Source organism: Gopherus flavomarginatus, chromosome 1 (genome assembly GCF_025201925.1).
Source record: "Gopherus flavomarginatus isolate rGopFla2 chromosome 1, rGopFla2.mat.asm, whole genome shotgun sequence".
Taxonomy (NCBI): domain Eukaryota; kingdom Metazoa; phylum Chordata; order Testudines; family Testudinidae; genus Gopherus; species Gopherus flavomarginatus.
Genome location: NC_066617.1, coordinates 215,549,527 through 215,562,893, shown reverse-complemented (window position 1 = coordinate 215,562,893; position 13,367 = coordinate 215,549,527). Strand labels below are relative to the sequence as shown.

The following is a 13,367-nucleotide window of genomic DNA, read 5'->3' as shown; positions in this document are numbered from 1 at the left end:
ATCAGCTCCAGCAGCTGAGTCCCTGGCTAGTCAAACACATGACTGAGTTTGTACTTATCGCTTTAAATAGGGACACATTATGAGGATGAAACAGCACAAAGGACCTAGAGACCCAACCTGCAAGTAGAGGTGAAATCATTGTTCCATTTCTGTACTTTGTAATAACAGGGAACTCTTACAGGCTATAGCATTTTATCTCTTCAAATCACTTTATGACCATTAATCCTTACAACACTCCTGTGAGCTAGTATATAAGACAAGCAATCGTGTATTCCTTGTAAACAAGACTGTTAGGAAGTTGCTACACTTAGGCCTGATCTACACTACGTGTTTAAACCGAATTTAGCAACGTTAAACTGATTTAACCCTGCACCCATCCGCACAACGAGGCCCTTTATAAAGGGCTCTTTAAACCGATTTCTGTACTCCTCCCTGACGAGAAGAGTAGCGCTGAAATCGGTATTGCCATGTCGGATTAGGGTTAGTGTGGCCGCAAATCTATGGTATTGGTCTCCAGGTGGTATCCCACAGTGCACCATTGTGACCGCTCTGGAAAGCGATCTGAACTCGGATGCACTGGCCAGGTAGACAGGAAAAGCCCCGTGAACTTTTGAATTTCATTTCCTGTTTGCCCAGGGTGGAGCTCTGATCAGCACAGGTGGTGATGCAGTCCCAAATCCAAAAAGAGCTCCAGCATGGACCGTGTGGGAGATACTGGATCTGATCGCTGTATGGGGACACAAATCTGTTCTATCAGAGCTCCGTTACAGAAGATGAAATGGCAAAGCATTTGAAAAAATCTCTTGGCTATGATAGACAGAGTCCACAGCACAGTGCTGTGTGACAAGCGTAACAGAAAGCCAAAGAATCAAAAGGATGCTCATGGAGGGAGGGAGGGGGTACTGAGGGCTCCAGCTATCCCACAGGGTATACAAAAGGCAAAATGGGCTCCATGGTTGCCATGCTATGGCGTCTGCCAGGGCAATCCAGGGAAAAAGGGTGCAAAATGATTGTCTGCCGTTACTTTCACGGAGGAAGGATTGAGTGACAACATTTACCCAGAATCACCCGCGACACTGTTTTTGCACTGAGATCTCAATCTAGAATTCCAATGGGCAGGGGAGACTGCGGGAAGTATGGGATAGCTACGGGATAGCTACCCACAGTGCAACGCTCCGGAAATCGACGCTAGCCTCGATACATGGACGCACACCACCAAATTAATGTGCTTAGTGTGGCCGCGTGCGCTCGACTTTATACAATTTGTTTTACAAAACCGGTTTATGTAAAATCGGAATAATCCCGTAGTGTAGACATACTCTTAGGCTCAGATTTTATATAGATTTGAACATGAGACTAGAAACCACATGGCAGAGATGTGAACACACCACACTCTGAATTGCACATGTTCAGTTGATTTTTGACCACCAGAATGATCATTCTTCATCATGAAGGATTTAGATTTTTCAGTGTTTCCCAACAATTTGGAAACTTTTTCAGATTATCCTTGGCCAGACCAGAAGTTTATCCCAGGCAAATGCTTGGCGCTGCCAGGAGAACATCTGGAGAAAAGGAGATAAAACAGGATAAAATTCAAATTCAGATGAGAGCCTGGGACTTACACACTTGTGTGTTGTTTGAATGTTCTTATTCAAAATGCTGATACCATAGAACTGGGAGTATAAAAAGAAGTAATAAGTAGGTAAGTAAGAAGTAGATAAGAGCTACAACATATTACTTTGGAGAAGATGGGAAACAGTGGGAGCTAAGGCCTAGTCTACACTACAGCTGCCGGTCTATATAAGTGACGCAATTTGAGTTATGTTAGTAGTGAAACTCAAGTCGACGTAGCTTAGATCTACTTACTGTGGGGTCTTTACTATGTTATGTCGACGAGAGACGCTTACGTGCCACCATTGCTTCCACCTCTTGTTGAGGTGGTGTACAGAAATCGACAGGAGAGCACTCGTCCATCGATTGAGCGTGTCTTCATTAGACCTGATAAATCGATGCCATTGCATCAATTGCAGCAGTGCAGATTTAGCTCCGTAGTGAAGACAAGTCCTAAGGTGGATAAATGTGACTGTTTCTTGTGGAGAAGGGGTTTGTGTGGAGATGTAATGAGAAGGGGGAAGGGTCTTTTGTGGTGGTTGTTGGGGTTTTATTGTTTGCTATTTGAGTTAGTTTATTATAGGGGTTCTCAAACTGGGGGATCAGGACCCTTCAGGGGGTCATGAGAATATTGCATGGAGGGGTCGCGAGCTGTCAGCCTCCACCTCAAACCTTGCTTTGCCTCCAGCATTTAGAATGGTGTTAAATATATAAAAAAGTATTGTTAATGTATATGGGGGGATCACACTCAGAGGCTTGCTGTGTGAAAGGGGTCACCAGTACAAAAGTTTGAGAACCACTGGTTGTTATTTGTTGTACTGTGGGTAAATAGGTGTAAGCAGACTGTGGGTATGTCTGCACTACGGGATTATTCCGATTTTACATAAACCGGTTTTGTAAAACAGATTGTATAAAGTCAAGTGCATGCGGCCACACTAAGCACATTAATTCGGTGATGTGCGTCCATGGTCCGAGGCTAGCGTCGATTTCTGGAGCATTGTACTGTGGGTAGCTATCCCATAGCTAGCCCATAGTTCCCGCAGTCTCCCGCACCCACTGGAATTCTGGGTTGAGACCCCAATGCATGATGGTGCAAAAACAGTGTCGTGGGTGATTCTGGATAAATGTCGTCACTTATTCCTTCCTCCGTGAAAGCAACGGCAGACAATCATTTCACATCCTTTTTCCCTGGATTGCCCTGGCAGACACCATAGCATGGCAACCATGGAGCCTGTTTTGCCTTTTGTCACTGTCACTGTATGTGTACTGGATGCCGCTGACAGAGGCGGTATTGCAGTGCTACACAGCAGCATTCATTTGCCTTTCCAAGATAGCAGAGACGGTTATCAGTTGTTCTCTACCGTCTGCCATGCCATTGTAAATTGATGATGAGATGACAGTTATCAGTCATTCTGTATCATCTGCTGCTGTCATGGGTGCTCCTGGCTGAGGTCGGCTGGGGATGCAAAGACAAAAATGAGAATGACTCCCTGGGTCGTTCCCTCCTTTATGTTGTATCTAAAAATAGAGTCAGTCCTGCCTAGAATATGGGGCAAGTGTGCTAGAGAACTAGTGTACCAAAGAGCACAGCCACTCCATGTCAGATCCCGCAGAAATGATGAGCTGCATGCCATTCTAGGGGGTGCTCCTGCAACAACCCCACCCATTGTTTCCCTGCTCCCCCAACCCTCCTGGGCTACCATTGCAGTGTCCTCCCATTTGTGTGATGAAGTAATAAAGAATGCAGGAATAAGAAACACTGACTTGTTAGTGAGATAAAATGAGGGGGAGGCAGCCTCCAGCTGCTGTGATAGTCCAGGCAGGACATTAAACGGTGCAGGGGAGAGGAGCCCAGCATCCCGCTGCTATGATAGTCCAGGTAGTACAGAATCTTTTCTTTAGATGTGAAAGGGGGGGGGGCTGACGGAGCTCAGCCCCCAGTTGCTATGATGAAGATGGTTACCAGCCGTTCTGTACCATCTACTGGGAATGACCGGGAGTCATTCCTATTTTTACCCAGGCGCCCCCGGCCGACCTCACCTAAGGCCAGCCAGGAGCACTCACAGGCTGATGATGAAGATGGATAGCATTCATATTGTACCGTCTGCCACCGGGGAGAGGAGGGGAGAGGATGCTGCTGTTCACTGGTGCAGCATCACATCTACCAGCAGCATTCAGTAGACATACGGTGACATTGAAAAAATTCAAGAAACGATTGTTTTCCCTTTTCTTTCATGGTGGGGAGGGGAGGGTAAATTGACGAGCTATACCCTAAACCACCCCGGACAATGTGTTTGACCCTACAGGCATTGGGAGCTCAACCAAGAATGCCAACGCTTTTCGGAGACTGCGGGGACTGTGGGATAGCTGGAGTCCTCAGTACCCCCTCCCTCCCTCCATGAGCGTCCATTTGATTCTCTGGCTTTCCATTACGCTTGTGACGCAGCACTGTGCTGAGTCCCTGCTGTGGCCTCTGTCTGGAGATTTTTTCAAATGCTTTGGCATTTCGTCTTCTGTAACGGAGCTCTGATAGAACAGATTTGCCTCCCCATAGAACGATCAGATCCAGTATCTCCCGTACGGTCCATGCTGGAGCTCTTTTTGGATTTGGGACTGCATCGCCACCCGTGTTGATCAGAGCTCCACGCTGGGCAAACAGGAAATGAAATTCAGAAGTTCACGGGGCTTTTCCTGTCTACCTGGCCAGTGCATCCGAGTTCAGATTGCTGTCCAGAGCAGTCACAGTGCTGCACTGTGGGATACTGCCCAGAGGCCAATACCATCGATTTGCGGCCACACTAACCCTAATCCGATATGGTAATATCGATTTCAGTGCTACTCCTCTTGTCGGGGAGGAGTACAGAATCCGGTTTAAAGAGCCCTTTATATCAATATAAAGGGCCTCGTTGTGTGGACAGGTGCAGCGTTAAATCGGTTTAACGCTGCTAAAATTGGTTTAAACGCATAGTGTAGACCAGGCCTGTAAAGATGTGGAGGTTTATAAAGATTTTTTGGCTAGCTGATTTATGACAACCAAATTGCTCCCAAATGGCACAACCGTGCTTGACCAAGTAAGTGACAATTAAATCTCTGTAGCATCCTATACCAGCACATATGTTGTTTATACTGTTTACTCAAAATCCTTAATTCTTTTTTCCTAGTCTCTCTCTGTTTTTTCCTGCCCTCCCCTCATTAAGTACATTTGTTATCAGTGGAGCCATTTGTATGGGCAAATCTTAGTATATCCAGAAATGCTGTACAAAATCCATTTATATAATGGCTTGCCCCTTTTATGCCAGGCTCTGTGAAATACACAAGTTTATATGATGGTAATATGACCCCTTAAAGGTATGAAACAGCATTTAGGCAGTACCAAAGAGAAATAAATAGCCTGAAGGTCAGAAGATGCACACACATGTAATCTGAATTTCAGTGGAAAGCCAGCCTGTTGCTTTCTGCAGGCTGGATTTGAGTAAATTTTTCTCTTTAAATGTTTATCTCGTGAAATAAACACGTTGCCCTATCCTGGGAAGTAATGTAAAGCTGAACATTGTCATTACTGGAAGTGCATACAGCATCTCTGAAACACAACGAACTTCATCGATTGGAAGTTGTCTACTACATTTAATGGCATTTTATTTGTCAGAGTTCTGCTTTAAAATGACATCTCCTCCTCCTGCCCTTCCCTTCATCCCAGAAATCTACTGCAGGAAGAAGGTCGTGGTGGGGGATGATTACAATAGTGATCTGTGGCCCAAATTCGGTATCAGACGGGTTTTAAAAGAGATTATGAACTGCCTACTCTTCCCTTACAGCTCCCAGACTGCTTCCGGAACCCCTGCCTGTGACCACCCCCTGCCACTCCCTCCCCGGGACCGCTGCCCCCATGTTTCCCACCCTGATCCCTATCCACACCCCCGCCTCCTGACCACCACCCCGAACTCCCCTGCCCTCTATCCAATCCCCTCTGCTCCCTGCCCCCTTACCGCGCTGCCTAGAGCACTGGTGGCTGGCAGTGTTACAGCCACGCCAACCAGAACACCAGGACAGGCAGCCGCGCCACCACACAATTCAGAGCACCGGGTCAGACGGAGGCGCAGCTGCGATGCCCGGACGCCCAGAGCATTGCGCCGGTGGTGCAGTGAGCTGAGGCTGTGGGGGAGGGACAACAGCAGGGGAGGGGGCAGGGGCTAGCCTCCTGGGCCAGGAGCTCAGGGGCTGGGCAGGAGGGTTCCACGGGCCGGATGTGGCCCATGGGCCATAGTTTGCCCACTTCTATTCTATTACCTTTTGAAACCTAAGATCATAACTCATTTGTGTATGTATGCTTACCTGCTTTAACTTTGTAAATAAGTCTTGTTTCCTTTTTAATAAATCTGTATATAGTTTATTATAGGTTTGGCTACAAGCATTATCTTTTTTGTGAGATCTGAGGTGCAATTGACTAGTCCTTTGGGACTGGGAAGAATCTGAATATTTCTGTGATTATTGGTCCAAAGGACCATCTATTTCTAAGATAGGCTCACCTTGGTGGCGAGATAGATTAGCGTATCCAAGGGGACCGTCTGTGACTCCATGTTAAGGCTATTCTGGTTCCTCAGGACTTTACACTTAAAAATTAATTGGTGAAAGCTAAGTATAGGACAATCCTGCTTCTTAACAGTCTGCCCTGAGGTTGATACTCACACTCTTGAGCCGCTACAGGACAGCCTTTGTGATAGATGGTGCCTTTCGTCGAGAATCACAGCAATATTCAGGTTATTCCCAATCCCAAGGGATCAGTCACTTTCCCCTAGATTAATTGCACCCTAGATCTCGCATCAAAGACAATGCTTGTAGCTAATCCTATAACAAACTATCTAAAGATTTATTAACTAGGAAAAGGAAATAAGTTATTTACAAGGTTAAAGTAGGTAAACACACACACATCTGTGAGTTACTGTCTTAAGTTTCAAAAGTAAGATAGGCTTCTATAATAAGCCGTCCCTTAGCGCTTCCCAAGCTAAACCCAAGTGATCTCCTGCTTATGCCTAGAAAACATTGCCCTTGAGTCCAAGCAGCATAGCGATGCAGTTTCTTCTTGTTAAGGGTTTTCATCCCATTCCAATTCTCTGACCTGCTAGTTCAGCTGATGGGAGGAACGCCTCTTTATTGGGGGCAGAGATCAAACAACAAAGTCTTTTGTCTTCTGATGATCCACAATAGTGCGTCTAGTGGTGATGGGCCTTATTTGTTGGGCAGAAGGTAACACCTCCTGTTGGAGACTAGTATTTCACACTGGTTAATGCTTATATCATCTGCATCATCTCACTGCTTAGTGTTCCTCCCCTGTCTGGTGACTTACAGTTACAGAGCATACACGTAAATATTACCTGATAACATGGGATGCAGATGATATAAGTGAGATTAATGCATCCAGCCCCTTACAAGCATTTCATAAAGTCTAAACATATTCTTAGTATTGCTAAAATAGTTATTAGAATTATAACACATAGGTGAGGGAGGCTGATTCCAGCTATGCATTTGTCAGTGTTCGTTTGAGACAAAGCCCCCCTTGGCATAAGCTGGCATCTGGTCTGCCAGTGTAACTCTGACAACTGCAGGGATCTCACAGTGGTGGTCTAAGACCTTGTAAAAGTGTTTGATGAATATGTGCAATTTAACAATTTCTCAAATAGCGACTCTTGCTTACTCTGGACACAGCTAACGTCCTGCTGAGGGGGAAAATAACATCCATCTCACAGTAGCAAGAAAATACGGCAAAATTGGATGTGCACACAAAATTAGCCATTAGAAGATCAGTGAGGAGCTGATTAGGGTCTGGGGAGGAATTAGTTTAGTGAAAATAAATAGGTCCAAAACCACGATCAGCATTACTTAATGTTATTACGGTGAAAAAGATGATAAAACACAGAAGGAACTATTGTGTCAACTGAGGAAAAAGAAATAAACCCAGAAATACCACAAGCATTAAAAAGTAATGGGAGGGACAGCCACAACCCAGGGCCCACTGGGAACATTTTGTTCTGTTCTTTATGTCAAAGTTTCTGTAACCCTGTGGGAAACACATGTACAACTCCCCAAAAGTAAGACTGAGTTAAAACAAAAATCACAGCAGGAAGTAGCAACGGCAGCCTCAGTGGCCCTTGAAGTGGTAAAGCTGCAGCACATGATGGGCTCCCAACAGGATTTTACAAACTGCCATGTTGATAATATCACCCCCATAGTGACTGGAGTATTGGGCTGTAATGCACAGCCAGATAACACCAACCTCGCTATTTGCCAGAAGGAAGGAGGGCTCCTGAGTGAGTGCTCGAGCTGCAGCCTAAACTCCCTCCTTTAACACGGACCTAAAAATATTTGTTAATAGTTACAGAGTCAGTAAGGTGAGTTGTTGATATAGGGAGGGATTTCCAAAGCTGAGATGGGGATTTGGGTGGCCAAATCCAATTAATTTCAAAATCCCACCTGAAAAGATCAGGTACTGGAGGTTGTATCAGGACCATGTTGGGTGTGTTATCCATGACCTGCACTCCGTCTCATTTATACCTGAGCTAAGATTAATACTGTCACTTGTTGCTAAAAATGCATTATACTAGCTGGAGTTCATGGGAGTTAAGGCCATTTTATAAAATGAATCCTGACAATGTGAGACACTCCTTGAGCAGCACTGCTGATTGCTGGATCTTACCCAAACGTCTTTCTGCTTAATAAGAGGGCACATGTTTGTGACACACCCTGTCCTAATCAGCATTTCCTTAGAGCCCTGATAGGATATGATTCAGACATCTCCAGCATTTAAATAGGAAAAGGTGGTGATGGTGGGAATCTCATCTAGCCACATTCACACATTGATGTGCTTCTGTTTTTCGCCAACCCAACTGTGCTCATGCCAATAGTATGAAATGTCGTGGCAACTAGAACACTATGACTGACTGAAAGCTGATGTTGCTACGTTTTACATTCCAGATTAGCAGACATCACTATGAAGTAAGTGATGCGTTGCTGAGTTGTCCTTTTCCCAGTGACGTCCCAAGATTTTCGACATTTAAGGATGCGTAGTGCTCTTAAGCATATGTGTATACATTCATTCTCGGGGGTTATAAATACTCACTATGGGAAGTAACACAGGTTTGGGGTAGTGTAGGGACCAAACAATCACCTTGGTGGGAAAGATGAATGTTGTTACAATGATCACTTACAGGGAGCCTTAATTATGTGGTAAACTAATTAACAATCCTGAGTGTAAGTTTTTAAACAGAATAATGAGCTAGTTTGGAAGGGTAACCAGCCAGGGGATAGCTGGGTGCACTCCATGTGGTTCAAGGAAGAAGAGAAGGCTTTCATTGCTAATAAGTTTTGTCCACATTCTGAAATCCATTACATTGATATCCTTCACATGCAGTAGATAGAAATGTTCAAAGGGAACTGCATGGTGCCCCTAACTTAAAGGATGCCCCAACAGGCACAAATGAATGAGATGGATCAGTTTTGACACACTACTCTGTGGCAAAAGTGTGTTTGTAATTATTTGAAACAAAGTAAAATGGTTGATGTTTCAGCAGCAGTGTCTCTTCAAATCTGCAAGTGGTTATGAACTGTAACAATCTTTTTATGCTCAGAGTTGATAGACCACCACAGCTATGAAAAGTGTGGTTATTAATGTGATTGGTATATGCAGGAAAATATTAATATATTATGATGGTCAAATGAATAAATTACCAGAAAGTTATAAAAACCCATCTCCTATTCCAGGGATCCGTTTCCAATAATCTCCTACTACACCTCTACCTCGATATAACGCTGTCCTCGGGAGCCAAAAAATCTTACCGCGTTATAGGTGAAATTGCGTTATATCGAACTTGCTTTGATCCACCAGAGTGCGCAGCCCTGCCCCCCTGGAGCACAGTTTTACCGCATTATATCCGAATTTGTGTTATATCAGGTCACGTTATATTGATGTAGAGGTGTAATTTGTTACTCTCACTGTTGCGCATATTGTGCAAATTTTAAGGAACAAGTGAGGGCTGTAAGTTGAGTGAAGTCTGAGTGGCTGAAGAATTACATGGCAGTGAGAACCACCTAGATCTTCAGCTCTTCATTTCCAAATGTCTTAACTTTATTTTTGAAATTGTATAATTTCTGTAAAGAAAGGGAAATGTTGGTTTGGGGCATTAGCTGGACCACACTTCAACGCACATTTAACTCTGACTCTTATTTAATAAAGCTGCGTGTTTAAGAACGTATGTTTAATTAAAATGTCAGCTGTATGTACTCACTGTGGGATCTAGAAGTTAAGTTACTTGCTCTCCTGGTTATTCAGAATCATCAGTAATAAAGATACTGTCGTACAAATTCTGCCTTTCATTATCCCTATGCCAGTCCCCCATATCTTTCAGTGATGTTGCTCATTAGTAGTAACAAGCCCAGGGATCTGTTCTAGGTCCAAGGACCATACTGATCAAGTCCACAGATGACACAAAGCTGGGGGACTGCAAACACTTTAGGGGATAGAACTTAAATTCAAAAGGATCTTGATAAATTGGAGAACTGAGTTATAAACAACAAAATGAAAAGCAACAAAGACAAATGTAAGGTGCTACGCCTAGGAAAGAAAAACCAAATGCACAAATACAGAATAGGGGATAACTGGCTTGTCAGCAGCACTGCTGCGAAGGATCTGGGAGTTGTGGTGGTTGACAACCTCAACATACGTCAGCAATGTGATGCTATTGCAAAAAAACAAATGCAGTTTCAGGTTGCGTTAACAGAGGCATAGCATACAAGTCACACGAGGTGATAGTACTGCTCTACTTGGAGCTGGTAGGCCTAAGCTGGAGTGCTGTGTCCAGTACTCCAGTCACCAATGTATAGAAAGGATGTAGAGAAACTGGAAAGGATCCAGAGGTGAGCGACAAAGATGATCAAAGGGATGGAACACAAGCCATATGAGCAAAGACTAAAGGAACTGGATATCTTTTCATTTCAAAAAGAGGAGACTAAGGGGAGGGGAACATGATAGCGGGCTTCAGATACTTAAAAAGCTGCCATAAAAAAGATGGGGAAAAGTTGTTCTCTCTTGCCACAGAGGGCAGGACAAGAAGCCATAGGTTCAAACTACAGCATAGCAGATTTAGATCAAATCTCAGGAATAGTTTCCTAACAGTAAATCCAGTAGGCCAATGGAACAGGCTGCTTCTGGAGCTTGTGGAATCTCCTTCGCTGGTGGTTTTCAAAAGAATCCTGATAGCAGTCTGTCTTAGATAGTTTAGAGACAACAAATCCTGCATCTTGCCAGGAGGCTAGACAAGATCCTTGCAGTCCTTTCTAACCTATGGTTCTATGATTCTATAACCAAGTAAGATCTTGACATTAGAATTCAGTCAATAACTTGATACATGTGCCAGAATAGGATTCAGCTCACTCTCCCTCAGCTTTGCTGGCCAGGGAGTGCAAACAGGGGTAAAAAGTAGTGAAAACATACTTAGTTGCCAAAGTAGGCAGATGGGACTCTGATTACAAACAGGAGGAAGATCTGATGAAGATGGAAGTGCCATTTTTACACCACTTTTCAGATTAGAGTTTCACGTAAGATGTGGTAGTAATTCTGGGGGGTTCGTAATAGCTCAGGAGTGTAAACATTTGCTTTCCTATAATGTAACAGCACAGTTCAGTTTTCTAAAAAAGTTACCAAAGATTCCATTTGGCAAAGTCACTATGTATCTAGGGTGACCAGGCAGCAAGTTTGAAAAATCAGGATTGGGGTTGGGGGGTAATAGGAGCCTATATAAGAAAAAGCCCCAAATATCAGGACTGTCCCTATAAAAATGGGACATCTGGTCACCCTATATGTATCACAATGACTCTTAACTCCTTGTCTGTTTTTTTTCCCCTTCAAATAGTTGATTGGAATGCTGCTGGCATGCTGTCTGTCCCGATTTATCACTGCCAATCAGTATGAGATGGTGTAACAAGGTGAACCATTATCTCTTTGTATACAGTGTGCTGGCCATAAGGTATTTCAGTAGCCATGCTCTGCTGTACATTTGTTCATGATAGTAGATTTTGGGTATCTTATGTTTTTTTCAAGAATGGGGCCTTTAGCTGTGGGTTCTGCCTCCCTCTGCCCCAATATTTTGCCTGGTGGAAAGAAGGGAATTGCAGCATCGCTTGAACATATAATTTATGAATATTTTGTTACCTCTGAATATATTTTTTTTAAAAAAGAGAAAGTTCTGTTGTGAAGCTTGTTAGCAGCTAAAACAATTCATCTCTTTTTCTCTCTCCTTCCCTAGTCTTTCAGAGATGTGAAATACAGAGCCTGTCTCAAAATCAGGAACTGCAGCAATCTAGGAAGACTTTAAAGAATGTTAGAGCACACTCTCTCGCACACGCGTGCTCACACACACACACCCCCCATCTTCTAAACTCCGTACCATGTGTAGTGTACCATTCCGTGAAGTACTATTGCACCACCAACATCCAGTACTGTACACTCCATCTTAAAGGCTCTGCATATGATGGCACTATGTGTATGTTCTTGGTCATACAGTAGTTGCGTTGTACGTGAACAAGGGTAATCCATTAACAGCATCGATCAGGCTGTGCATGTAGTGACTGGAGGGCAAAATTAGCCTTTCACCATGGTTAATAAGTGTTGCACACGTTCATTTAAACCAGTATATGAAATATATATTCTTTTGCTTTACTAAATCTTAGTTTCTCGTTTTGTTTACTGCTTTACTAAGGTTTTCCTCTTCTCTCCACAAATGCCCCCTTCCCCCAAAAAACAAGAAATCAGTAATATAACATAAAGATACTTGAAAAATAATGTTATAATGTTGTGCTTGAAGGGAACTGTTATTCCTGATGTTCTGCTACATCTTTGATTCTTATTCAATGTTGTGTGCCTAGTGCGTATGCCAGTAGACTTTGTCTAGTGCATTTTGCCTCTGAACCTGAACCTGTGTAATACTGTTATTAAGCTGTGTTGTTGCTTACTGTGAAGGCAGTAATTTTGCTTCTTTTATTTTTTTATTAGATAACTCTGAACTAATCAAATTGTGCTGTAATGCGGCCTTCATCCTTTTTTCTATTTTCTTTTTTTCCCCATTGATGTTACAGCTACCAAATATATTGTCAAATCAATCAAAACAAAAACAAGCATACAGAATATTTTGGGGGGAAGCAAAAGTTTAAAACCTTTTTAAAAAAATAGGAATTTTTTAATAATGCCTCTGTCTAGCATGCCAACAAGAATGCATTGATATTGTATTTGTGAGATATCTATTAATAAATGGAACTATTACAGATTTCTATCTGCTTCACTTTTGTTCTTCAGTCCTAACACAACTCTCAGGGAGAAGTAAAACAGAGAGTGCGTCATTATTTAGATTATGTGTATTTTAAGTTGTGACTTGCTTATGAGGCAAATAAATATTGCCTTGGAAGGAGATAGTAGCTGAAATTGTTTCAAAGTCTTGGCAAAACAAACTGTGGAATAAATGGAAGGTTTTTCTTTGGGCTGAACACATACCCTCTGCTTCACAATTACTCCTTTTGTGGCTGGTAAGAAAATCTACAGTGTTCAATGATTCTGGTCCTTTATGCTGCACACTATTATGGTGTTAGGAATTCCCTTAGGTTTGTTTTTGCATAGCACTGACTCTGCGACCGTTGTGGAAAGGTATGCACTTGTCTCTCGGCCTTGGAAGGGTCTCTCTCCATGTGAATATATGGAGAATTTAGGGCCTGAC

At 43.3% G+C, this 13,367-nt stretch overlaps 1 protein-coding gene across 1 annotated transcript in view; it reads left to right on the top strand.

Annotated features, from left to right (window-relative positions):
• Positions 1 to 12,923, top strand: part of TSPAN7 (tetraspanin 7) — a 177,699-nt gene extending 164,776 nt beyond the window's left edge. Inside the window, exons 7-8 of the mRNA XM_050936723.1 lie at positions 11,514 to 11,586; positions 11,907 to 12,923. Coding sequence (XP_050792680.1) covers positions 11,514 to 11,582 — 69 coding nt within the window. The 3' untranslated portion in view covers positions 11,583 to 11,586; positions 11,907 to 12,923. The remainder of the gene's footprint in view (positions 1 to 11,513; positions 11,587 to 11,906) is intronic.
• The last annotated feature ends 444 nt before the right edge of the window (positions 12,924 to 13,367 follow it).